Source organism: Natator depressus, chromosome 26 (assembly GCF_965152275.1).
Source record: "Natator depressus isolate rNatDep1 chromosome 26, rNatDep2.hap1, whole genome shotgun sequence".
NCBI classification, from domain to species: domain Eukaryota; kingdom Metazoa; phylum Chordata; order Testudines; family Cheloniidae; genus Natator; species Natator depressus.
Window position 1 is genome coordinate 6,655,226 of NC_134259.1, and position 27,970 is coordinate 6,683,195.

Genomic DNA, 27,970 nt, shown 5'->3' on the forward strand with positions numbered 1-27,970 from the left:
TAAGAAGTGAGTGAACTTTCTCCGCGCGACCCGCTCGCGCCTCGCTTGTTCGCGCCGATGGAGCTGAGCCGCGGCCGGCCCGCGGCGGCGCTGCCCGGGATGGAGGCCGAGAGCCCGGGCGAGGACTACGAGAGCCTGCCCACCGGCGCCTCCCTCTCCACCCACATGACGGCCGGGGCGGTGGCCGGCATCCTGGAGCACACGGTCATGTACCCGGTGGACTCGGTCAAGGTGCGCGGCGCTGCAGGGCGGGGGTTGGTTGGGGGGGCGTCCCTCGCTGGTGCATGGGTGGGGGGGCATTTACCGCTTCCCCCCGCCCGCCTCATTATGTGGCGCTTCCTTCCGCGTTATTGCAAACGGGCTGTGTGTGTGTGTCCGTGCAAATGTGCTTCCTTGCCCATGTAGTCGTGCAAGTGTTGGGGTGATTGTGTTCCCGTCTTTCCTCTTGGTGGGGGGATTGCAGTCCCCCCACCATCTCCTTGTGAGTGCGCCCTTTCCCTGCTGGTTGTTGCATACATGGGGGAGTGAGTGTGCTTTGCACTTTCCAGTTTAAAATGCGCGGGGCTGCTGTCTTCCCCCCCCCCCCACCTCCAAATCTCCCCTCTGCATTATACTTCCTTTTCTTATGTGTCTTTGCATAAGGGAGTTGTGCTCCCCAGCCCCTTCTGTGTTGTAAATAGGTGGGCATCTGTTGTTTCTCTCTATGTATTGTGGGGTAAGGTAGAATTTTTCTCAGTCCCTCCCCCCCTGCTTCCTTCCTGTCCTGTTGCAAAACTGGGGCGCATGGGGCATCATCGCCCCTCATGGTTCTGTGCCATAGATTACGAAGTGGGCCTGGGGAATGAATGTAGGGTCTAGCAGTAAACTCAAGAAAGCTGTCAGCCTGCATGGGAAGAGCTGTGTATCTCGGACTAATGCATGTGCACTCTAAACACGTGAGAGCTTCAGAAAAGAGCCTGCGTGGAAGGGAGGGTTGCAGCTCCTGCACTGTGATCTGCAACTGCAGCCTGGATGAAGGTGTAAAGGGCTGTTGATCCTGTAATTGTATTTTACTCTTCTCTTACTGACTTTTACGGGGTCCAGATAATGGGGAGGATGTAACAGCGCAGTGTCTGTGAGGGCAGCTTGGTTCATTGGAGGGGTAAAAGTCCATATTGTGCCATGTTTCTGCTTCAGTTGTATCAGGGAAGAGTTGGTTTGCCTTTTAAGTGTCATGTTAATAACTCAGGTTGTGCAATCAACAGTGAACCTGTCTGTGGAACCTGTTGGATTCCTTTTCAAGGGTGTTTTAACATGTTCTGCTTGCAGAGAAATCTTGTGAAGAAGGTGGTAGTGCCAGCTGGTATTGTCTGTTTAGGAGTTCCGAGGAGTCTGTGTCTCCAGGATGCTTGACGTATGAGCCCAGGTTGGAGTGATGCAGGTGAGGGTCGAAAGTGGTGGGTCAACAGAAAGGAGCCAAAGCAGAATCCTTGTTTAAATGATGGGTGCACTACTTGCAGCCGGTGGAGTTTTAAATACAGCCTAGCAGCAACCCTCTTTGCCCAGCATGAGGGCGGAGTTTGATGAACTGATCTCAGTGGCCAAGTGCATCTCATCCCCTCTGGAGGAAGATAAAACTATTGGCTAACGTTGCGATTGTATGCATTTAGTTCTGACGTGTACATGTATACGAAGCTTGTGCATGTATATGCCTGTCCAGGCTGGCTGCTAACTTCTGACAAGCTGCTAATACAGCGGTATTGTTATGAAGATAGACCCCTGTTTGGGCTCCGGTCTACTCCCGTGGAAGTTAGCATGTATGTTAGGACACTGCGGTGGTTATTAACACCTCTGTAAAGAATGGAAGGTTTTAAAGGTGTCTGAGGTTGTATGGATCTCAGAGTAATTATTGTGACTTCCAAAACTTGTTCTTGACTTCTGTTTAACTATATATCCATTCACAAATAGAGCGTAGCTTAAAATCAGGGGAGGAAAAAAAAAGGCTATAAAGACTGCAAACAGTGTGATTTGTAAATGACGAAGACCTTTTAAGAGGTGCGTCAACATTTTGACACAGTGAATTTAGTGAGCAGGCAGGCTTAAGAATAGAAACAAAACATGGGTAATGAAAGCTGGCAGAATTCTCCTGGCCCCAGATTTCACTGCAAATCCCAGTTCACTGAAGGTTTGCAAAGCTGGGCCAGTGTATGGCTTTTGGGTGGGAAAAAAAATATGAAATTGATGAGCTTCATCTGGTGTTTGTCTGAAACCAGACAGAACTCTGCAGTGACCTGAAACTCTAAGTGAAATTAGTGGGTTGCAAATGGACACATCTGAGTCTAACACCAGCCAAGTCCAGTGCAAAAGCAAAAACCTTAATTGGGAGGCTCAACTTGCTTACAACAGAGGCCTGGAACTAACTGTCTGTCCTGAGGGAGAGGATGGCCTTGTGGATAACTGGGTATTAGGATCCTTGGGTTCTATTTCTGGCTGTGCTGTAGGCATCTTCTGTGGCCTAGTGTAAGTGTCTTAAGGTAGGTCTACAGGGCAAACAAAGCAAAAAACAGCCCACCACAGCGGGTCTTGGGGCTTGGGTCAGCTGACTCAGGCTTGCACTGTGGGGCAAAACATAGTAGTGTAGATGTTCCCCCTCGGACTGGAGCCCAGGCTCTGAGACCTGGCTCCAGGCTAAAGGGGAACATCTACACTACTAATATTTGCCCCTGTAGCATGAGTCTGAGTCGGTTGACCTGGGCTCCGAGACTTGCTGCTGTGTCTGTCTCTTGTGTGGTGTGTTTTGTTTTGCAGTCTGTTTTCACCATTAGTCACATGGGGATAATATCTACTTTGCATATGGCATGAGGCGAAGTTGTTAATATTGTAAATCTTTGAGGTCAATGCACAGAAGTAGCCCTTACTGATCAGGGATAAGAATATATTGTACAAAGTTGCTAGTCTTCACAACCTATCTAGTATGTCTTATGCCCCAATATTCCTAAGTGCACAGTTTGATAAACACCCCTAGAATAGTAGGGCATGTCACTGTTAGGAAGTGGATTGTTTCAAAATATTCCACTAAGCTTTCTTTCCTAGTTCAAGCAAATGATCCCTGTCTTATTCACTGTAGCTATCTAGAAGCATGTTGTCCTAATCCTAAATTAGAGATGGCAGAGACCTATTTGGCCCTTTAGATGGTAGGTTCTCAATGTGGGGGTTGGCCTGGCCTTTCACATCTTGCCAAATGGGAGAGGGATCCCAAGTAAATTCTGGGGGAGCTGATAGTCTGGTTTATCCCCTGTACTTGCAGGGCTGTTTGAAACCACAGTAGAAAGATGAGTTTGAAGGGAAAGAGAGGAAATTCCAGTATCACACTGTTAATGCGCAAGACACTTGCACGCTGACAGATGAATGTACAGGGAATATTGCTATGCCCGTTTGTTCCCCTCAATCCTGACTTCCATTCTAGCGGGAGTATTTCATGATGAGCCAGTTCCTTCGGGTTCTTTTGTGCAACCTTTCTAGGTCACTGAATTGTGCTGGATTAAAAATGCTGAAGCATGCTTTTTCTAACAATTTGCAGAATGGTGTTAATCGTGGGGCATTGCTTTTCTCATATGGCTTACGTTAACAGTGTAAGTAGTGTTAACCCCAAGCCACCTCCCTTTTCATGCCAATAGGCAGGTATAATGAGCTTACTGTATTTTGCCAAGTCATGGTTAGAGTTGCACATCACCACTCAGGACTTTCCGGTGTTATTCAAGAGGGCATTTCCTTTACTGGGAAATTGGTGGGGAGGGAGTAAATGAAAGTAATGTCTGTTTTCTTTTAAGCAGAGCTTCTCTGTAGCAAGGTTAAATACACTGAGATGTATGTCATGGTCAAGGGGAACGACAGTCCTAAATTGCTTCACAGTCTGATTACTAAGAGGGTAAAGAGTAGCAGCCGTGTTAGTCTGTATTTGCAAAAAGAAAAGGAGTATTTGTGGCACCTTAGAGACTAACAAATTTATTTGAGCATACACTTTCGTGAGCTACAGCTCACTTCATCGGATGCATTCAGTGGAAAATACAGTGGGGAGATGTATAAATTTTCCACTGAATGCATCCGATGCAGTGAGCTGTAGCTCACGAAAGCTTATGCTCAAATGAATTTTAGTCTCTAAGGTGCCACAAGTACTCCTTTTTCTTTTTAAGAGGGTAAAGTGTTCTCTGATGGGTGGGGTGATGACTTGATAGTAGTACTTCACACTTAAATGGCATGCTCCATCAGAAGATCTCGAAGCACTTTAAGGTAGGTAAATGTTACCCCATTCTGTAGATACTGAAACTGAGGCATAGAACATAAGCAAATAACCCAAAGTCACACAGTGCCACAGCTGGGACTGGAATTCAGATTTTCAGATTTTGTGCTCTACTTACAGTGGCAGGCAGTATTATCTAGAATCTCATCTCTCCAATCCTGGTGGGCTAAGAATGAAAGCTGACAACAATGAAGTGCCCAAAAAACCCAACCCTTTTTCTCTAGCAAAATTCTACTTTAAGTGACTTGATTTATCTCTCTTAATCACATACTCCTAATTCTATTTGCATGTTCCTTTTGCATCATCAGACATGGCCAATCTGTTACATTGCAAATTATGTACATATAGTGGTCACTTGCCCACCGCTGAAGTGCAGCCACTTGTGGAGCGTAACGCAACAAACTGTGATCCTCACCCTTGTGCAGCACTATCGGAAGCTGCAGTTGCTCATATAGGTAGAAAATAGGTAGGCCTTACCACTTACATGGCGAAATTATGCCTTTGTTTAGCCCATTGGGATTGCACAGGTGTAATGGCAAAATTCTGTCCATGTAGGCTGCTCTTAGGCAGTGTTGCCCAGTGGCTAGAACACTGGACTGGTGCTCAGGAGACATGGGTTCTATTCCTGACTCTGCTGAGTGACCATTGGCCGCTTTCCCTTTTGTGCCTGAGTTTCCCCATCTAAAATGGGGATAATGATCCTTACCTCCTTTATAAAGTGCTTTAAGAGCTACTCATGAAAAGCTCTACGTAAGAGCTAGGTATTGCGGTTGAGCCATCACGCTTGCTTGAACAGCAGAATTTGGAAATTCAAGAGGCTGTCTACAGTTTCTCTCCTCAAGGTTTGATGCCACCAGGAAACTGCAGGCAGTTTGCGGGAGTTGATTGGTGTGTCATTGCTGCTCTGTGCCAGGTAAAGCCAAGTATCAAGGAAAGTGAACAGGAAGAGCCCATTTCAGCTACAGTGTGTGAAGAAATGTTTGAAGTGGCGCTGCCAAGGACTTTCCCTGCCATCTGTTTCCTGGAACCTCCCATCTGCTATGATCTCTTGTTACATCTTTGATCGTAATTTTCATTGCTTAGGGTGTCCCTTTTGATAGTTTAATTCAAAGCTTCCTCTTGTAAAGGTTGTTTCAGGTAGCCAGGTGTTCTGTGCTGACTTCAATAGCAACAGCTGTGCTACAGCAAACTGCAAAAGATGAGAAGCGCTCTGTAAGAGCTGGCTGGTAAAATATTGCTTCCATCTGTAGGTCTTAGAGCTCTTTACAAAGGAGGAGGTCTGTATCATTTACAAAGAAGGGAAGTAACTTGCCCGAGGACAGCCAACAGACTGGTGGCCGAGCCAGGAGTAAAACTGGGTCTGTTGAGTCCTGGTTCGGTGTTCTATGCACGAGCCAGACTCTCCGTTCTGTTGTTCTGCATCGGACCCCACGGACCAGCCACGCTTCTGTCCAGTGCTATACTTAGTACCAAATGGAAGGGTGATTGTGTGGTTAAGGCAGGGTACTGGGACTTCGGAGATCCGAGTTTAATACCTGACTCTGCCACAAACTCCCTGTGTGCCCTTGGACAAGTCACTTTGTGGGAGTCTGTTTCCCAGTCTGTAAAGTGAGGATGATGATCCTTCTCTTGTGTACTTTGATTATAACACTCCCCACCTTAAAGAGTTTGTGCCATGTATTTGTATGTGGCCTAACACAATGGATCTTGGGTCTCCAGGTAATACTATATTACTCATAAAGCACTTGGAATCTGACTTTACTAGTGCACTGGGTAAGCAATATTCCTCTCTTTCGATGAAGAAACTGACACAGAGTTTGATTGGCTTGCCAGAGGTCTCAAAGGGAGTCTGTCAGAGCTAGAATTAGAAATCGGGAGTTTCTCTCAGTCCTGTGGTCTGATACGGTTCGGGAAAGTTGGTTTTACAGGGCAAGCCAAAGCTTTCATCCTCTGAGAACCTCTTCCTTTAGTACGGATTATGTTGGGTGATCTGCTTGTCACCTGCAGTGACAGTGAAACTAGTATATTAATACAGTTGCGTGTTAAAAGCAAGAAGCTTCAAAGTACATATATACCAAGGAAGTTGCGTGGCTGGAATTCATAGGTTTCATTAAGAGGATTTGACACTTACGGCTACAGTCTGGCTGAGTGTGTATTCCATGTCTCAGACTGTTGGAAAAACTTGACTTCTAGTGACTTTCTATTGGTAATTGAAATGGTCAGTATTGCAGCAGTAACCTTAGACGCAGTAATAGATTGCTTGCAATAAAATGTCGTGGTTGTGACGCTAAATTTCCATCTTTTAAAAGAAATTGACTAAACATTACTTACAAGACTGATGAATTTCTGTTTCTACTTATGTAATGCTAGTGGTGAAATATAGGGGTTAACTTTGTGCAACTTCCAGGAAAACCCCTTATAAACTAACTAAATGTCTGGACAGTATTTTTTTTTTTTTTGAGTTTTGTTATTAACTATTAAGAGGTCCTTAATCTGGCATGCAATTTATTGAAGTAAATTAAGCTCTAATTATTCTGTTAATGTTATCTTTAGGTAGAAAATTAAATACTCGTTTGATTTTTATTGCTCTACTATGAGTGTCCGTCAATGTTCTTGGTGCCCTTGAAAATCTCTCTTAAATACACTAACAAATAAACAGCGGCATCACTTACCCCAGCTCAAGTCAAATAACCCAGTGACAAGATAGCGCAGAGTAACCTCCCCACAGCATACCTCCTCCACCACCGCTACCTAGTGCTGCCCGACACCCCTCTCCTCCATCTGCTAAAGTAAATCTGATTGTCTACAGATCTCACAATGAATTTAGGGTTTCTCAAACTTTTTGTAGTGTGAACCTCTCCTCTTCCCACTGGTGCCGGAATAGTATTCCTGTGGCAGGTATAACCATTGTTTTCATGAACATGTATTAGGAGGATAACGTATCTTTAACTCTTTTAAAGCAAAAAGAACAGGAGCACCTTGTGGCACCTTGGAGACTAAGCCCACGAAAGCTTATGCTCAGATAAATTGGTTAGTCGCTGAGGTGCCACAAGTCGTCCTGTTCTTTTTGCAGATACAGACTAACACGGCTGCTACTCTGAAACCTGGCTTTGAATGCAATTTCTCAACTGGAAATGAGGGGGCAACTTGTGACCCATCTGCTCTTTGTGGATGATGTGCGAAGTGCTCTGCAGACCACACTTTGGAATCTACTGCTTAAAAGTTGCTAGTGTCTTGTATCCCCTGTTGGGTGAAATGCACCTGCTTAACCTGCTGTGCTGCTTTGATCAGCACCTGGCACTGGTGGACATCAATTGAGGACTACAGTGAAGAAATGGGTGTATCTCGGGGTTTCTCAAACCTTCTAGTATCCTGATCCTCCTGTCTGCTTCCCTCTCCTGTTTCGGTACCTTCCTGTCATTGAGTAGCATTTGCAATACAGCTTCAGAACCACTGCTCTATTTCTATATTCGGTTAAAAGAGCAGCAATGGAAGCTCTGAGCTAGGGAGTAAGAATCTTGTGAAGGGGCTAGTGTGTAGAACTTCCATACTGTACTATCCCCAAAGTAAAACTTGGGGGTTAAACTAGTGTATGCAGCATTGAATCACTTTTGCTTTAATAGAATAGTCACTATGGCTCTGCCTTGCATCTTTTCATAAATATCAGAAAGGGTTAAATAAAATATACATTGCAGATGAAAGCTTCCTCCTTTGTTTGAAGGCCTGGGTCATGAAGCAGGAAGTGAATGAATGCAATGCTTAGGGCAGGTCAAATCCAGAATGTGGTAGGAAGTCTAGTAGCCAACTCTCTTGTAATAGCCATGTGTTGACTGACAGCACTAGCGAGGTCATGTCTGGCTCAAAGGAGAACTTCAAAACTTTCTTAAATGGTTAAAGATCTTAAACGATTAGCAATGTCTAGAATTGGGGCGGGGGGGGTAATAAAGAGAAACATTTGAATTTTTCTTCTTTCACTTGACTGCCCAGACCAAACAAATAATTGTGGGCACCACTGTATAAGGGATTTATCAGACTCCCGTTGACTTCAGTGGGCTTTAGATCAGGCATTAAATGCACCCATCAAACTGAAATATAGTGAGTCTTTATAACAGGTCAACTGTATCCGTGGACTGGGCTGGTAAATGAAGGGTGTTACATAATCCAGCCAGTCCTGTACGTTTTTCATGTCCTGGCTTTCTGCAAGGAGTTCAATAGCTTGTTTTTAGCATTGCCTCCTTTGGGTAAACTGAAACCAGCTTAACTGGATAACCTTAATTGTTCTATAGGCTTTTTGCCACTTATGCAATGAGGATTATTTTAAATGGCCGGGGTAAAACACTTTCTTGATCACTTAAGGATGTGAGGTTTTTAAAGCATCTTTTGCTGACTTCACACAGGCATCTGAAAAGGTGGACCAGCCAACTTCAGTACCGAGTTGCAGTGTCTGAGGCTGTCTATGCTGCAGACTTCTGCTGGCATAGCTGCTGTGTTGGCAGGGGTCTGAAGAGTTGTGATCCCTGGCCAACATAGCTGTGCTTGGAAAAGCCCCTAGTATTAGATGCAGTTACACCGACAAAGCCACACTTCTGCTGGTATAGCTTGTTGGACTTGGGGGAAGCGTGTGCATGCATAAGGAGTGTGTGTGTGTGTGTGTGGAGGGTGTGTGAGAAATGCACTATACTGATAAAAGTGCAACTTTGCTGGTATAGCAAACTGTTAGGCCTAGTTCCTGGTGTAGACGTGGCCTTAGATGCAAATTGCAGCTCATGGTAGTTTCCACACATCTGATTTGAGAGGTTCTGAGTGCACAAGATAACTGCTGCACAACTCCTATATATTGAGGTGTGGCTAGTTTGGCTACTGCACACTTAGGATGGATCAGATCACTGTAATACGAGGAATTAATACTGCAAGAAATCATGAGAGGTGCAAAAATACAAAAAGGAACACTGAAACATCTTGGATGAGTAAGCATACACCTGTTAGTCCTTTTTTTCCCTCCCTCAGTGTCCTAACCTCACGACCGAGGGATAAATTAATAGGCAACTCTATAGCCACTATTGCAGCTTTCTAAATGTAGACGTACGTTCAGGTGTATCTTAGTGCTTACAGGAAGGCTCAGTGCAGATGAATGTACAGCAAATTGTTTTCCACACAGCTCTGTGGAGTTGGTGTCAAAACAATAATTACTTACCAGTGCTGCAAGTGTGAAATCCAATGTGGCCCCTGCTCTCTGAAGAATTTTAGGTCTAAAAGTCTTGATTGTAGACATCTGGTTCGGGGGGGGGGGGCGGCTGCGGGGGAGAGAAGGGGACAGGAGGAGAGAGAGGGAACAAGGCTTATAGTTACAAGGGTACAAGGTTGCTTTGACAGTTCAGTACATGTCTTGCTCTCTTGAAACCTGGGCTCGCATCCCTGGCTTTGCTATAGGCTTCCTCTGTGACTTTTGACAAGTCGCTTAGATTACATGGACACAGCAAAAATGTGTGTGTGGGGGGGGGGGGGGGGGAACCATGCAGCAGTGGGTCTCAGTGCTTGGGCCAACTGACTTGGGCTTTCAACTCCAGAACTAAAGATAGCAGTGCAGACTTTTTTTGCTTGGGCTGGAGCCTGGGTTGAGAGACCCTTCCCACGCCAGGTTTCAGAACCCGGGTTTCAGCCCGAGCGGGAGCATCTACACGCCTATTTTTTTGCCCTGCAGCATGAGCCTGAGTCTCTTGACCCAGGCGCTGAGACTCTCAGCTGTTTCTGCTGTGTAGACATGCCCTAAGTCACTTGCGTGCAGTCGCAGAAGAAGCCCTGCAGTGTGAGTCTGAATCAGTTGACTTAAGCTCTTGGACTCACTACTGTGAGTCTTTTTGCTATGTAGACACACCCTTAATCTCATTGTAGCTCAGTTTACCCATCTGTAAAATGGGGGTGCTACTGCTTTTCTCCCATTCCTTGTCTTGTCTATTCAGATCATAAGGCAACTCCTGCACAGAGAAGCTTATTGTATGTACAGCACCTAACACAGTGTGTTCCTGAACTTGATTGGGGACTTCAGCTTCTACTGGAAATCAAATAATAGATAAACTGAGAATGAATTAACATGCCATTCCTCTTTGCTCCAAAACAGTGAAGGACGCTTTCTGTGGGGTGGGGAAACTTAACTTCCTTCAATAAAAGAAGACTGATCAGGTATGTGCCTGCACGTAGACTTCCAAGTTGATGTGACACTTAAAGAGAAAATAACGGTCTAGGTTCACTGCCATTAAGACTTCATTAATAACAATACATAGCTCTTTATAAGACCTCAAAGCACCTTACAAAGGAGATCAGAATCATTCTCCCCGTGTTGCAAATGGGTAAACTGAGGCACAGAGGCACGTGACTTGCCCATGGTCACTCAGTAGATCAGTGGCAGAGCTGAGAATGTAATGCAGGTCTCCCGAGTCCTAGTCCAGTGCACTATCCATCATATGTAACTTATTCCTGGCTGCTCTTAGCATAAACCAATCAGAAGGAGGTAAGGAGCTTGGCATCTCACAGGGTCATGCTCTTAGTTTTAACGATCGACATATATATTTTTTTTTTGCATTGTTTGACACTTGCTGCTTTGGACAGGATAGAACACACAGAGCATCACTGATAACATTGTTTCTTTCATCTGTAAACATTAATTCCTTTTTAAATCAGACTCTTCTGCATTGGACAAAGAATGCGTTCTAGTCGGTGCAAAAAGGGTGGACGGGAGCTGCATGCTTGTGAACCTGTGTGACTAAAGAGGGTGTGGCACAGAAGTATTTCAAAATTCCTTTAGTGCTTTGCGTGTAGTCACATGTTTTCGTTAGTGCCAGTGATTGGTTGCCTTTGAAAATTGAGCTGTCTTTTCATGCTTTTGTTTGGCATGTGGGTTTAACTAATCAGGCTTCCCTGGTTTTCAGCCAAGGCTCATGTACTCCGGATGTACTGTTTGAGTGTTCTAAAATTATAAAACAGATCTGGCCCAGTGAATTTCAAAACAATTGAGTCTGGATGTCAGTAATAGCTGTGGTCTAAGGCCCTGATCCAGCAATGTTTGTGTGCATACTTCACTTTAAATATGTGATTAGTTCCATTGACTTCATTGAGGGTGTGTCTAAATGGGGAAATTGATCAGAAAAGCTGTTGTGGAATAAGCTATTGCCGAATAAATATTCCAAAATAGCTCCCCTAAAAGAACTTTTATTCTGGAGTAATTGACTCTCACTCACAAAGCAGAATAATTGTTCCGGAATAAAATCATTTGGTTCTGGAATAGTGTCTACATGGGAAACTATTCTGGAATAGTTTATTCTGCATTAGCTGTTCTGGTCGGCTTTCCCAAGTACGCAACCATGAGGACCGCATGTGAGGCCTAATCTGCACTAGAAAAGGTTTGCTGGTGTTGCTGTTCCGGCAAAACCTATGTGTAGATGCAGTTTATAAGTTTTTTATACCTGCAAAAGAACTCTAGTTGGCATGAGTTCCCTGAACAAAATAAGCTGGAAAAGTGCTCCCCCCCCCCCCCCCCCCGGTATAACTGGCTGCATAGAGCTTTGCTGCTATAAAAGTGTCACAAAAATCATACTCCTAACAGACATTACTGCTGAAATTTAAGCATAGACCTAGCCTGTGTCAAGCTAGGCATGTGTGTTTTCAGGATCTGGGGCCTCAAATGGCATTTAGATGCATTGACAATCATAGCAATTAAAACTCTGAGGTGGGGCAGGGGAGGGGTAAAGCTATTGGAGGTTTTGAATAAATTACTATGCCTGTTAATTCCGTAGTTGTTAAAACGTTTTGTGTGTGTAAAGAGTCTCATCAGCTTGGCTTCTGACTTGCCTTTTGAACTTGCTTGGATGCTGAAGACATGACAGGAACAGAAAGTGAAAATGAGTCCTTATATTACATGGATAGTGGCTGTAATGTGCTAGCTCAGTGGAGCAATGTTTGGGTTGCATAACCTTCAGGGAACATTTTTAAAATAAATAGTCATTTGGTTATTTTTAAAGAATTTCTATCAATACAACATTAGATTCTGTGAATTTTCTCTTGGAACACAGGTTTCAGAGTAGAGTTCGTGAAGTGAGCTGTAGCTCACGAACGCTTATGCTCAAATAAATTTGTTAGTCTCTAAGGTGCCACAAGTCCTCCATTTCTTCTTGGAACACAGTTATTACTTGTATTTAAATAGCTCTCAAAGCACTTTGCAAAGGCAACTAAACATATTTAAGATGGGTATTTGAAAACTGAGGCACAGGGAAGGGAAAACTGCTTTCCCAAGGTCGCACAGTGAACTTGGGAGAATTACCCAGCACTCTTGAGCCCAGCCTTGCGTTTACAATTAGAGCAACTGCCACCTAGTGTCCCTTACATAGGTGGCTCTTTATGTGACTTGTCAGGACAGATGTTTTTAAAATCAACTAACATGATTCCAAAATAGACGGGAGGGTGGCTATTCCTAGTGTCAAGTCAGTGGTGGCGTGTAGCCTCTTTGACAGAAATCATGATTTATTTTTTTTCCCACCTGGTAAGACACTAATTAATTCACTTTCCTTTCCCTGTCCTATCTTCAGGTCGTCCTTGATTTTTTTTTGTTGTTGTTGTTGTTGTTTTCTTCCACCACTTTAAAAAAAACAAACAAAACAAAAAACAAAACAAAACAAAAAGCACTGCGTTTTTCAGTTAGAGCAGTGAATGCGGTTTGGTATGGGGTTGTTAAAGGAACTTGATTAAACTTCAGAAACAGTCTGGGGAGGGGGAACTTGTGTAATGCTTACTGTGCTTTGGTTCATGATCCTGCATCTGAGTCATAAATTACCACCTATGGGTGGTGGGGTTTTGTTGTTTGTTTTTTGGTTGGTTGGTTTGTTTGTTTTTTTGGACTTTAGCCAAATGTTGTCTCTTTGGCATTCATTCAGGTTTTCCACTGGATAGAATTGCACCCTCTTGTGCCCAGCAAGTCTTAGAGGGTCAAAGTAACTATTGTTTTATAACCGGCGAAGGGCTAGCTGAATTCTAGAAGCTTTTGCAGGAAGCAGGCGAAGTTCTGACATGCTTTGTAACTAGATGCTTAAGCCCTTTTTTCTTTACCTATGGATTCGACTGCGCATGGTGCAAAGTGTTTGCTGATCTAATAGAGGCATGTTTTATGGCATCATTAAAGGCTTGCTACCTAATCTTTGATTTTTATTAGGTAGTCTGTTCCCTGCATGACTGCTTTAGAGCATATGACTACACGTGGCCAGGGAGGAAGCTTAATGGTTAAGGCACTTGAGAGATGTGAATTTGATTCCTGTCTCTACTGCAGACTCCCAGCTTGGTCTTGCACAAGGCATTTAGTTTTTTCCTGCTCTGGTTCCCTATCTGTAAAATGGGGATAACACTTCCCTGTCTCCGGAGGTGGTGAGGACAAACACTTCTTCAATGATTATGAGACATTTGGATTCTGCAGCAGTAGGGGCTATAGAAACACTTAGATACACCCATCTTCTTTGTGGTGTGCAGAAAGGAGAGTGTTACGGAAGGGCAATGACTAAAACCGCAAGCCTGTCTCTGGTAGTCGCCCCCCGTCCCCCCCACTCCCCCGCAAGTTAGAGGGGTAGTCCCTGTTGTTGACAGGTTGATGGCTATGCTTAGACCTACTGGATTCACTTAATAGGCCGGACAGTTGCAAGTCATCAGCTGTAAATTAGCTTCTGTCCATTAACGAATGTAATTCCTGCGTTGTGTTGGTTTTTTAGGGGGGTGTACCGCAAATAAAACAATGTGCAGGGGACTTGCTTCATGTGCCTTGTATCTTCCTTTAATCGGTAGTTCTGTGTAAATGGGGTTTACTGTACTGGGTTGGCAAAAAGCAGATTTACAGCCTGCTATTCTATTTGGGTATTATATGGGCAAGCAGGGACATGGGTGGCTCATGCAGTCTAACACTTAGCACCTAGATGTAATGGAAATGCAGGCCAGGAAATGCATTTAAATTGCTAAATAAGCCTGGACATTGCCCTTGAGGGCCCTGGCCAGTGGAATTGAAGGAGTGTTCTTCAGTGGTTAGAGTAGGGGACTGAGAATTTGGATGACTGGGTTTTTCCTCCCCACTCAGTTGCTTTGACAGCATGGACGATTCACATTGTGTCACCTGTGAGGTAGGTGAAGGGATGTTCTCAGGTATTAGTAATAGTGTGTAAAGCGTTCATGTCCAGGAGTAAAAAGTGGCATAGGAGTGCTTAGTGGCTGCAAATGTCTAAGCAAAGAGCTGCTTTTTCCAGACGTAATGGATACAGTGGATAGAAGCTTTTTTTAATAATCATTTTCTGCTTATCACTGACTTCCAGGCTGTTAATACCTATGCAGTTTTGAGCAGGAAAGCTTTCACCTCCTGATTGGCAGTGCTGTGAGCATCTTGTAAGTACGCTTCCAATGCGTTCTGCTTTAGGTACGCTAGAAACCCTTCTCCTTTCAGACTAATACCACAACTTTGCCTTTACTCGGTCCTTCTGAACCATTCCCTGACAATGAGCGCAGCTCTTACTCCTTCCGTTGAGTCTCGCCTGTAAAACAGCTGCCTTGGAATTCAGTGTGTTAAGACAGATGCGGTATTGTTACACTGCTGTGTCAATCGTAGATATTGTCTCGGTACTGTAAAGTACCGGGACCGTATTTCTTAATGCGGGTATTCTCCAGGGCTCTGAGCTTGCAAACATCATCTGAGGTAGGCTGTGTCCATACTACCATGCTCGCTACAGTGACTGAGGGGGTGTTTCCATCACTATCGTCAGTCCGCGTCCTCGAGAAGCAGGAGCTAGGTTGATAGAAGAATTCTTCGGTCTATCAACCTAGCAGTATCTACTCTAGGGCTTAGGTTGGCTTTACTGTGTCTCTCGGGGGTGAATTTTTCATGCCCCTGACTTACATAGTTGGCTGACGTAAGTTTTAGGTGCAGATCAGGCCTAGCTTTGCGGAAGTGAGAAGCTCCGTATTTGGAGGGAGGTTAAAATGAGTACATCCGTGCCCACATCAGGGTGTGTCTTATGCAGTCTTCGTAAAACAGAAGATGTAGTATTAATGTGTGACGGTTCTGTGCAGTCGGATGGTATCTCGAGCAGAATGCACTGAAATACTTCTCAGATCCCTACATCTACCAAAGCAAGTTTATAAACTTGCTTGGTATTATAGTGGAGGCTGTTAACCATTAAAAGTTCAGAAAAGGACTCTCTTCTGTGTCTACGAGAGCTGAGCTGGACAAAGGCGGGGTAATTTTGTATTTTGAAAGTGTCTTAATCTCTTTTATAACACCTTTTTTATTCAAAGGCTCTCCTGCATAGTTACTCAGGCTTTGTCTACACTACACAGCGTTTACTGACATGGCCGTGTCATTAAAAGTCGGGCAGTGTAAACGCTGTTTGTCAGCACTTTTGCTGACAAAATACTTCCGCCCCCTACGAGCGGGGATCGCCTTGTCCGCTCCTGCCGACAAGGATCCGTTTACACTGCCACTTTCCACAGCAAAACTTTTGTCTTTCAGGGGGGCTTTTTAAGCATTTGTGAATGACAAAAGTTTTGTCGTTCAGTTGGCAGCGCAGACAAAGCCTCAGATACCTTAGGGCAGGGGTGGCCAACCTGTGGCTCTGGAGCCCCATGCGGCTTTTCCGAAGTTAATATGCGGCGCCTTGTCTAGGCACTGACTCGGGGCTGGAGCTACAGGCGCCGACTTTCCAATGTGCTGGGGGGTGCTCACTGCTCAACCCCTGGCTCTGCCACAGGCCCAGCCCCGACTCCACCCCTTCCCATCCCCTCCCCTGAGCTTGCCATGCCCTCGCTCCTCTCCCTCCCCACCAGCGCCTCCTGCATGCCACGAAACAGCTGATCAGGAGGCGTTGGGGGGCTGCTGATGCTTTACTGTGGCTCTTTGGCAATGTACATTGGTAAATTCTGGCGCCTTCTCAGGGTGAGGTTGGCCACCCCTACTTTAGGGCCTCAGCTCTGAAAACACTTAAGTTGTGGATGTGTGAGAGGAGGTGTTCTGTTTTTTTTTTTTTTTTTTTTCAAAAGCTGAAATAATGCCTTCGTTGAGTGGCCAAGCACGTACCCTATAGCTGTAATACTTTCCGTGGAGTGTTCTGGATCAAAGGCGTTCCTCAACATCCAGATCCCGTGTCCTCTGGTCAAAACAAACACTGTGGTATCTTGTCCTCTTAAATGGTCTGTCAGGGGAAAGCAGCAACAGTGGAAAAGTCGGCTAGTGAGATTAAGGAGATAAGAAGTCTGCTGTCTAAGGTTAGGAAGGTGGGTAAACTTTCCATGGAACTTCTGTCGACCCTTCTCATTGAGTGGTCAAAAAATGGATCCTGTAGGGCCACAGTTCTGTCTCCTGGTGTGGCTGTGTAGCACTGCTTACCAGTCCCTTCTCATCCAGATAAATTAGGCCTCCCTAGAGATCTGCTTTTCTTGCTTACAAAATGGAAAGCCTCTTTCTCTTCTTCCAAGGGGCCTCACCTTTTGACAACCTTCTCAAGTTACATTTTTTGGGGGGCTGACAGAAAACAGGACTGTTTTAGAGGCATGGAATGTTACAGGCTTGTCACCAATTACAAAGCGCTCTGTGCTGTTGATGATGAAATAATTCTGTGAGCATTTCTGCATGAGTCCTCACTCTGCAGAAGAGGAGAGGAAAATATGGAAGTTTTTGCAGGTTCTGGTAAGCAGCCAATACTATGCGTTAACACACGCTCTACTAGATTGCCGAAAGAGTTGCACAAACTCTCTGCAAGTTCTCGCTATTTTCCCCCACCCTGTTGGAGAATTTACTTTCAGTAATTTCTGCTACACGGGACTATCAAGATCAGTTTTAATTGCCTTGGTAAACAGCATCTGCCAGGAAATGACCAAACAATCACTAAAACCAGGCTGAGATGTGGAATGGGGAAATGGCGTATGGGTTATAACAGGAACAAATTAAAGGCTCAATCCGTCATTCCTTGCTCAACCCAAACTCCCTTAGTGAGGAAGTTGGCAAACTTGCTGTCTCTGAACTCGCCCCACTTGTATGTTCGTGCTTTGACTATATGACCACTGAATTATAACCTCCCGACCTAGACATGCTGAGACTATTTTAAACACTTGGTTGTCACTATGGAGTCTTGGACGTAATGCAGTGTAGTCTAGGTGGCCTAAGAGCGTTAATACGTTCCATTGTCCTAGAACTTTGGAAGAGACTGGTTCCTGGGCTCTGTGCCAACGGAGGTGTGCTTTTCTTTTGTGAAAGAGCCCCAAGGGCTTAGGCTGTAGCAGCCCCTGCTGGCATGAGGCTGGAATGTCTGCAGCGTTGGTATGCATCGCACAAACTGTTTCTTGGGTGCCCTTCATCAGAAGAAATCTGCTGCCTGCTTGAGTTCCCTACTGCACAGGGAAGGAAAGGTGGAGATGGGAAAGCTGTGCATCCGTTACCCTTGGGGATTGCAGTTCTTTAACAAGCTGCAGCTGCTAAGGACTTAACAGAGAAGTCCTTGTCTGAGGTTAGTATAAGCGAAGGCATCATGGTGTGTTCTGGAATTTTTAACTGTCAGTGATGGATTATGAGGCGCAAACTGGAGCGTGTCCCTTCTGAGTTTCTAAACTGGGCTTCGCAGCTTTGGCAGCTTTGAGCGCAGCTTTGGCAATTGCTGAGTGTTTTAGATTTTCTCAGTAGTGCAGGCTAAGGATTAATGTGGCACAATCTGGAGATGTCAGAGCTCCGCATAACAGAATTATTCACGCCTCTAACCAGGGATGCGCATGTTGGCTCGCAGGGGCCTTGCAGCGCTTTAGGACGATTGGCACACCTTGTTCTCTTGAAGACAGCTAATTAAAGTCCTCTTCCTCTTCTTACAGACCCGAATGCAGAGTTTGCAACCAGATCCCAAAGCCCAGTACAAGAGCGTGTATGGGGCCCTGAAGAAGATTATTCACACTGAAGGCTTCTGGAGGCCTTTACGAGGAATTAACGTCACCGTGCTGGGGGCTGGCCCTGCCCATGCAATGTATTTTGCCTGCTATGAAAAAATGAAAAGGACTTTAAGTGACATTATTCACCACGGAGGAAATAGCCACCTGGCCAATGGTATTTTGCAACTGTTTGCAATTAATTACCTGTCTCTTGCCTGCTTCCTGCTTTTACAGTGGCCTGGCATCCTTGTGTCTACTCTGGTGCTTTGGGAAGAACTTGACAGTGGCTTTGATTTGTTGCATTCGGCCTGGTGTTGCACAGACACTTGAAGTGTACATGTATTTGGGGGCGGTGGAGAAATAGGAGATGCAAAACCTACTTCCAAGTTTCCAAGGGCTCAGCAGCCAGCAGGTTCCATTAGGAAACTTATGGCCAGGCTTCCAAAAGTGCTCTGCATCCACCATGCCAAGTTCTTCTTGACAAGCTGGCCCCTTCCTTTGGTGCTTTATATAGTGGCTGAGCTGCTCAGAAAATCCGGCCTCTAGAGAATGTTAACTGGCACGGTGGGCCTTTGCTGCGTTAGGGCTAACCAATCATAATGCTCCAGAATTGCAACATAGGATATGTCTGCACAGCAGCTGGAAGGTGCAATGCCCAGCTCAGGTAGACATTACACGGGTGAGCTCTGGTGGAGCTAGTGCTCCAAAAATAACTGTGTGGTAGGGGTGGCATGGACGGTGGCTCGGGCTAGCCACCTGAATACAACCCCTTCCGAGACTCGAGAACCTTCGTGCTTGGCTAGCCCAAGTCGCCACCGGTGCCATCGCAGCCTTGCACCATTTTTAGTGCGCCAGCTGAAGTGGCACTGACATGTCTGCGTATACCTGAGCTTGGAATTCCATCTCCCAGCTGTTTAGACTTTCCCAGAGAGAACAGATGGGCTTTGAAACAAGCTTTCCTGTTGTAGGCTTCTGCTTTTGAGTGGGTTTCACCTTTCCCCTACTGGGTAAGAGGAACAGAAATGGCTTATTAGAACTTCTATGGGAAGCAGCTTCTTAAAAGGGGATGCTGGCATAAACATATTTGTGTGTGTATGTGTGGGTTTTTTAATACATAGGCACACAGCCCAGTTGCAGTGTTCAGAACATATGTTTCCCTTTTTAATGCACAGCGCCTTACTTGGCCAGACAGTGTCTCTGTTAGAGGTACTGCTGGCCACCAAAATGTCGTCGTCCTTCTACCAAAAATTTCTGCCACACTGCAAATCGTGGGACGAATGCTCTGTCTCAATCAGAAGTTAGTCTGGATGTAGGAATCACTTGCAGAAACCCTATGGCCTGTTACGCGGGTCAAACTAGAGGACCATGATAGTCCCGCCTGGCCTTAAGCTGTGAAAGCTTGAGTGGAATTTGTTCATCTTAGTCCCACAATGAGTGCATTAGTCCCAACCTATTGTCATAGCATATCATTAATATCGAGATGGTCTTGAAACTGAACACGGTGTCGAACGTTACATGTCCAGATGGACCAAGGTTCAGTGATGACAGATGCTTCTAACACTTAAAAATCTAACACCATAGCAGCGTGATGAATGCATTTGTAGTTTAAAAAAATCGGGGCTTTGTTCTTACTGTGCTGACGTAGGGTTTCTTGGGTTTCCATGCAGTACTCAAAGCAGTGACTGTGACTGACGGCCAGTTGCATGTATGTCATTTCTGCAGCGGAGCTGATCTGCACTAAATCTTTCATTAAACTGCTTGATAAAAGGCCTTCTCTACACAGAGGGTTTTGCCAATGTAGCTATATTAACAAACCCATCTAGTTTGGGCACTTAATAGTATAAAAATGCTTATGAACAGCTTATGCAGGTTCCCGTGACCCGGTATAGCTGTGTCCACACTAGAGGGTTCTATGGGCATACCTGTGTTGATTAGGAGTGTTGGTTGTTTTTTCTTCCACACCCTTAACAGACATTGTTTTGCCAGTACCACTTAAGTATAGGCCAGGACTTAATGTTTTTTTGCTGAGCGACTCCTTTAAAGTCGTGTGCTCTTACTTCCGACGTTTATTTGCCAAAACTGTACAAGCTTTCAGTAGCAACAGTGGAAATTTAAGTTAAATACGGAGGACAAGGAGAACTGACTTGAAAAGCCATTCGGGCAATGAGAAATTGGCTAAGGGAGGCTCTGGAAATCTAGTTACGCTTGAAGTGAAGCTCATCTACCAGTGCTAATTAAGGAATCTGTAAGGCCTTAAATACACTAGAGATTACATTAAACTAAGTAAACTTTAAAAAATCAGTCTAGGTAAATTGATGCAAATTCCTGGTTAAAAACACATTTAAACCAGTGTTAACCTTGCTTATCAGTGTAGCTTGGATGTCTTTACACTGATCTAGTTAAACTGGCGCAGTTTGCTAGCATGGGCGCAGCCTGCATCCATTCTGTCATACGGAAACAGGATGGACTACGTGACTTACCATATTGACCCAACTCCAGTGGCCGGCACATTAAGTTGTAGCAGGTGTCCCTTCCAGCCCGTTCTACGGATGGATTTTATCACACTTCCGTGAAGAGCTCAGGACGGTTAATTTGAGAATATACTGTGGGAGCAGAGGCTGTTGCGTAACTTTGTGCACTGCATGTCTCGAATTGTGACTTAACACTGGCCTAGGTTAACCTACAGAAGCTGTCCAGAATTGTATTGTGAAGGGAACTCTTCTGTTTTGCAGGGATAGCTGGGAGCATGGCCACATTGCTCCATGATGCAGTAATGAATCCGGCTGAAGGTAATGTCCTTTATTGTAAGTGGAAGTGGAGTTAAATTGGGGGAAGAAAGTAAGTGGCTTGGAAACTCACCAGTTGAGTAGTGTGTAACTACTACTCTGTTTCACTGACTGTGAGCTAAGGGTCACGGTAAGCTTGTGCAAAGAAACTCTGATCGCTTGAGCTGCAATGGATGGAACTTCTCAGTTGCGTGGATTCTGAGCACATTTTCTCCTAACATACATATATAAAATGTGAGGAATAAAATTGATCCTCCATTTGAATATTGACTTTTTTATCCGATTCTCTGAGCCAGCTGTTGAAGGGCAAAACATTCTGAATGCCCTTTTGGCTCTCATGTTTGTTTTGAGTGTTTTTTAAAAAGCCTCCCTAAATCTATAGCTTCTTATATGTTGTGTAGCCAGAGATCAGAAAAACAAAAACCAATGTGTGCTGCAAATGTCATCCAGGCTTGGGTGGAAATTCTGCTCATGAGCAGCATGGTACCCTTCTGAAGGCAGAATATCATCTTGGGGAAATTCTAATAAAGATATTGGAAATTTATTCATTCTCTAAACATGGTACTTGATATTTAAAGCCCTCATGCTATGGTGCTGAGCACACTATATATACTTGGGTAGAATGCCTGTTGGTTTCTGTGTGGCGTTCCTTGGTGTGCATCCTTTTTAAACCAATGGGAAGACGTCTGGGGTGAAATTCTAGCTCCTTTGGAGTCTGTGGGGCCATGATGTCACCCCAAAGTTCCAGAGTCTTCCGAGTGTCTCAGCTGCACAATAAATCACTTGCAGCGTAACTACTGGCCGGAGCCCATAACTTGCAGTGTTGCATGCAAAATGCACTCTGGATTTGCAAGCAAACAGACATTATCCACCGAAAGTATCCCAGCAGTCCTCATTTCGCTCTGTGTGGCTTAACATTCACTACTGCATGTTTATCAGGGAACTGCTGTTGAAGTGTATGTTCTTGATATGCTGTGGCCTTCATGTGTTTGATTTCTAAGTGCTTTAAGAACCCTCCCATCATTTTCCACAATGTACACTTGAAGGACAAGTTTCCCTTAAGGGAAAAATATTTATAGCATCAGATTTCTCTATATTTATTGGAACTGTCTGAGGAATTTTTTTTTTTTTTTTTGCAAAAACTCAAATTCCTCTCTCCCCCTTCCCCCCAATAGAAATGTTTGAAAACTAAACGTTTCCAATCTGCTTTGTTGTTGGTTAAAAACAACCTCTTTGAAGAGGTAACATCACAGTGGCTAATTAGAGCACGGGACCACAAGCCAAGCGCTTGGGAGTTGCACCCCTAGCTCTGCCACTGAGTCTCTACGGCCTTGGACCAAGTCACTTAACACACAGTTGTGCTTCCATTGCTGTAACATGGGTGTTGCTATGGTGAGTCTTGCAACTGACTTCTAAAGGAGCAGGATCAGCCTCTTAATGTGTCCCTGTTAGCTCTGAAATGATCTTTGCCTTACTGAGGAATTGAGAGTTCTTTCCGGAATGGGGAAGCTCTACGAAAGGGTGAAGTGTGTAGCTTTTTGTTTAAAGACTTGACGAGGATGATTTTCACTTACGAAAAGATCCAATAGATGCTTCTATCTGCAGCATTATCCACTTAGGGTGCTCCCCACTGCTGTAGGGAAGGTTTGCAATGCTTGTGAATTGGGAGCATAGCTCAAGGTTGAGATGATGATGATGATGATAATTACAAAAGAACTTGTGTCTAACTTGTTTATCTTTTATCCCATTGGCTGCCTATCCATCCCATCTGGTGCCACGTGACCTCCCGCGGCCACTACCGAATCAGTGGTGAAGCAGCGGATGCAGATGTACAACTCCCCTTACAAAACAGTCTTGGAGTGCATACGAGCAGTGCATAGGACTGAAGGACTGGCTGCCTTCTACCGGAGTTATACCACGCAGCTCACCATGAACGTCCCCTTCCAAGCCATTCACTTCATCACGTACGAGTTCATGCAGGAGCAAATCAACCCGCGCCGGGAATATAACCCCCGCTCGCATGTCCTCTCCGGTGCCATCGCGGGAGCTGTGGCTGCCGCTGCCACCACACCCCTTGACGTCTGCAAGACGTTGCTCAACACTCAGGAAAACATGGCCTTGAGTTCAGCGAACATCAGTGGGCACCTCTCCGGAATGGCCAATGCTTTCAGGACAGTTTATCAGCTGGGCGGTATCCCCGGGTATTTCCGAGGGGTGCAGGCTCGTGTCATTTACCAGATGCCTTCAACTGCCATCGCGTGGTCAGTGTATGAATTCTTTAAGTACTTCCTCACGAAGCACAAGCTGGAAAAAAGAGCTCCTTATTGAAAGACTTGACTAGAGCGAGCCTAAGGTTCAGATGACATTTTTGTAAACTCTGAGGGACTCGCTAGTGTTGTGAAACATGCAAGATTTCTTGTGGATTCACAATTGAATTTCACTTTTCTGTCGTTGGTGGGGAGAGGAATTAAGTGGTCATTGGCGAAATTTGGCACCCTGTTTGCTAGAATCAAATGGTCTAAAGACTTTTTTAATATATTTATAGCTTTCGAGAAGTGAAATTACTAATTTTTTTTTCCCTCTGGATAAGCGCTAAGATGTAGTGTTACCACTTCACGAGAAAACTTAGACTGCACAGGGGGAAAAAAACAGTATTGTGAGATATTTTACAGCAAAGAAATTAAATATCCTGTCACTGAACAAACTTTATATATGACCTAATATAAAATAGATGGATAATGTTTATCCTTTATTTTTCTATGTAGAAATTTTGTTTTAATAGTAGTACAGCTGGAAGTTGAGCTGTTTTTAGAAGGAAAAAAAAAAGCTGAATTCTTCCATCATGATATGTAAGAACCAAAGCATTTTTTTATTTTTTTTTTAAATAGCCAGAATGGCTTTAATCATAGCATTTAACCCAAAACAGTGGCCAGGATTTTCATATGTACGTATGTAAGCTGCCTCCAGTTTTATGGCGTCCACTTGACGCCTTAAAGGAGCCCGACTTTTTGAAAGTGCTGAGCACATGCTCTCTGAAAATGGTCTGTTTGAGGGATCTCAAGTTGGGCAGCGAAAACCACTGGTTGCTCTTGGAAAAACCTTAGTTTAATTATTACACCCGTAGCTGACTTACGATTGTACTTGAAAGATGAGTATTTTTGGCAAACTTATTTTAAAGGTACAGTTTGTGGCGTTTTAATAGATAATAGGTTTCATTACTCTTATTTATTCATAATCTTATTTTCCACTAACGCCTCGCTCCTGCTTACACATGAGTAACTGTGCAGGACTCGTGCTCGTTTACATACAGAATGTTACTCTGCTCCTGCACACTTTTATACACAAAAGTATCGGTTTACAGTTCTGTAAGACAACTCACCTTGAATTGTAAGAGTTGCATACTGACCACAAGGAAACTGTCAATCACGGTGCAAAAAAAGCTCTTGAAAAGTGAAACCTTAAACAGGAGAACAGCAGAATCAAAACCTTTTTTGTAAAGCAAAGCCAACAAACAGCAGCTGTTTGTTGTCCGATTGGTATATATAAATGAAGTGTCCTAAAACCTAAAGTTCAGTGGATTTTAGGGCTTTGGGGACTTCATTTGCTGCTATGAAATCCGATGCTTTATTTCATGCTTCTGTAGAAAAGAACTCCGTGCGTTCAAAAAAGCACATCGGACCCTCAGTTCTCTTTTTATGGGCTTTTTTGCAAGCGACGTTTGTGGATGGCTCCACTTAGCCTCCATACCTCATCTTCTTACAATGTGATGTTGAATCCAGTGTTTACCAAGTATAGCTCCTGCGCTTGAGGCAAGGAAAACCATTGACTGCTCTCCCCAAATTAAACTGACCACTTTCGCAAATATAGTGTCTGAATTTTAAATATCTAATATTTGACCCAAGTTATCTAATTTAGGTGCAATAATATTGTGGAAGATGAAAAGGTTTTGCTGGTCTAAAGAGCAAAAGCTGAACTTGTTGCTGAACTATAGATGCTGAATTTATTAACTAATAGCCAGTTGGCTACCTAGTTGGGACTAGGTGGCTAACATTACAATCGATGAAAAACTTAGCAGGATTTTTCTGGTTTTGGAAATGTAACTGAATAGTAGCCCCCCTTTGAAGGGACGTCAGTGTGAAAAGGTTGATTCTACCTGAAACTGTCCACCGACGAGTGAAACGACAAACATTTAAACTTTCCTAAAACGGATACTGCAGCAGACAGTATTTCTCTGTTTGCTTGTTTTTGGCATTTGACCGCTTTGTATAAGATCATTTTTGCTGTTTCTCCTGTATTTTTTTGAATGGGTTTTTCACACAGCAATGTGGAAGAATCGTTTTAAAAGGAAAATTATGATCCAAAAGCTGGCTGAGGGTCTGGGAGAACATATAGGACCTGAAGCTACTTTTTTGAGTTGACTAGATTGGAAGTTGGTATTCCTCTAACCCCAAATTAAGTCTTGATCATGCACCTTGTACCAATGACTTACCGGTACATTTTTCTGCTTACCTGAATGAGGTGAAAAAGCTTTACCATGTCTAACGTTTGCATTTAATTTTTTAACATGGAGTTTTTCACTTCAAGTACAGCTTAGTCTGTATCTATCTAATAATGAAAAGTCACGGTAAAATTGGGGAATTTCACTAAGGCCTGAGTGAGACAAATTGGAAGTCAGGTCCTTCACTGTATGGTGGCTTTCATGTGATCTTACTTTTGCATTACACTAAGTTTGGCTAATTACTTTGGTTGACCAATATTTATTTGGGGAAGTTAAATCACTACAAGAAATACTTCTCTAGTGAATGTACATGCAACTTGTGTAAATTTTTCTTTACAAGTGATAAGGAATTATGGAACATTCTTTTCATGTCTATTGCTATCCCCTACATTCAATTTAACTTTTTTCCCTTTTTTGACAAGCTTAATTTTTATTTAGCTTTTTGAAGTGCAGAATTTGTAACCTCTGCCTATTGTGAGCATGGTATTGACACTAGAAAGCATTCATGCTCATCTTTGTACCAAGAGCTTGGTGTGAAAGCAGATGCAAGCTTGGCAGGGTTTTTAGCCTGAGGCTTTCAAAGGATTTGGAAGACTGTTTAGACGGCCTTCAAAAATCTCATTCCTGACATTTAATGAAAAGTGAGTGGAGCTGGGGGCATGCTGAGTATATGGAAGAATCTTGTTAAGAGTATGCTGAATACAAATCTGATATGGGTTGGTCACAAACCAGCCAAAATACAGACTAGGTAAATTTTCTGAAATGTAGGCTTCAGACTTCTGTGAAGGCTTTTAAGCTTGGTTAGATCAGACTTCAATGAGGAGAATTTTTGTCTGCTTGAATTTTTGATAGGCGACCATTTAATGGGCAAGCAACGTTCAAGAAGTATTCCTCAGTTCTTAGCACTTGAAAGTAATTGGTGAGTGTGTGTGTGTGGTATTTAGAAACTAGTAAACCATTTAGATTGAACTATGTCAGTTATGGTATAATAACAAGTAAACTTTATAGTCCAAGGACCTTCCTCTCCATATCTTCCAGCTGCAAAACATTAATCCCTGTAGTGAGGTGAATGTTGATGGTGCAGATTCAAATGGAGGTGGGTACTTCACTTGTTCAGGCCCCTTGAAAAATTCCATGTATCCCCACCTTGTTCAACAGAATAAGGGTGGATTTGCACCTATTCAGTTATTTGGCAAAACTTTCACTACTGTTACTGCAGAGAGAAGGATACGGTGATGTGAGGGTGAGCTGGGATTCTCTCCTGGCTCATGTATTGCAACCTTTTGTGCTGATGAAGCAAGCCAGAGCCCAGCTTGACATTCACAGTCCTGGGGGAGGTTGTAGAGCTGCTAGCTAGAAAGAAAACCCTCTAATATTGCAGGGTGGAGTTCCCCTGGAAAATCATGTGGACCTCCTGCTGTCTCAAATGCCTTGTTTAGACCTTCTTGGAGCATAAGGCTTCTTTTTTTTTTATAATTCATTGCAACTCGGGTTTGATGCTAATTGAACAAAGTTTCTTGCCTTCGAATAAGACCAGCTAGAACAGCCTGTTTCCAGCATGAACTTCCTTTGGTGTGTAGAAGTCAACCTCTGTAGCAACCTGCATAAATTCTGGCAAACATTTCCTTTCTGTTGACTTCTCAACTTTAATCCTTTTGACGACTTCACTCTGGCCAACCTGCAGATAGAGCCTGATCCTATGTCCTTGGAGGCCAATGAAAAGCTTCCACGGCCCTCAGGTGCAAGATCAGATGCAAAGGGCCAGATTTGCCAAGGGCTCAGTGCCTAAAGTGGGTGCCAAACTCTTTCAGAAGAGTTGAATTTCTGTTTCGGTACCAATGGGGGAGGGGGGAAGGGGGAAGGAAACTTGCTTCAAGAGCTTGCACAGTAGGTGCTGATCTCTGCTGAAAGTCGGGACTGTTCTCGTGGGATCTCCCACTTGTTGAGCGCTTACAAAAATCTAGCCGCTTAAGTCCTATGTAAGTTTCTGAGTATTTGGAAAATGTGGGGGGTGAGCATTTGAAAACCTAGCCCCTTAACTCTGGGCAATATTCTCTATTATGTAATCCAACATGGACCAATAACTTCAACTTGGAATGGAGACCTCTTGGAACCGTGTCCAGTTTCTCTTCTTGCGGGACTTCATTAAAATTTAATGCTTGTTTATCAACTCCAGTGTTGACCTGCTGGATCTCCAATTTAAAAGGATCCCCACCAAAGCCATGTTGGGCTGCATCTCATGTAGGTTGCAACTGTAAAAAATACATTCAATATTCTGCCAATAACGTTCTGTTGACGTTTTAAAACCAACTTTGTGTGTGAAACAGATGTATTGCTGCTTTGTGGCTGCAACAAACGCACATTTTTTAAGGGGGAGGATGAGTGTTAAAATTTATTGTTTAAGTTGATGTTTTAAAATTGCATTTTTTTAAATTCAACATTGTTCTCTTAAAAAAAAACGGACATACATATATTTAATAA

At 44.0% G+C, this 27,970-nt stretch overlaps 1 protein-coding gene across 1 annotated transcript; it reads left to right on the forward strand.

Annotated features, from left to right (window-relative positions):
- Positions 1-5: 5 nt before the first annotated feature.
- On the forward strand, positions 6-27,970 carry SLC25A37 (solute carrier family 25 member 37). Its single transcript, XM_074939940.1, has 4 exons — positions 6-231; positions 18,152-18,380; positions 20,938-20,994; positions 22,799-27,970. The coding sequence occupies exons 1-4, from the start codon at positions 58-60 to the stop codon at positions 23,317-23,319; spliced, it is 981 nt and encodes a 326-aa protein (XP_074796041.1). The 5' UTR covers positions 6-57; the 3' UTR covers positions 23,320-27,970.

Bases quoted from the DNA above. Each gene is read 5' to 3' on its own strand.
- SLC25A37 (XM_074939940.1), top strand. From the start codon at position 58: ATGGAGCTGAGCCGCGGCCGGCCCGCGGCGGCGCTGCCCGGGATGGAG. The intron at 18,381-20,937 runs GTATTTTGCAAC...TCTGTTTTGCAG, and splicing joins AAATAGCCACCTGGCCAATG to GGATAGCTGGGAGCATGGCC. The intron at 20,995-22,798 runs GTAATGTCCTTT...CTACCGAATCAG, and splicing joins AGTAATGAATCCGGCTGAAG to TGGTGAAGCAGCGGATGCAG.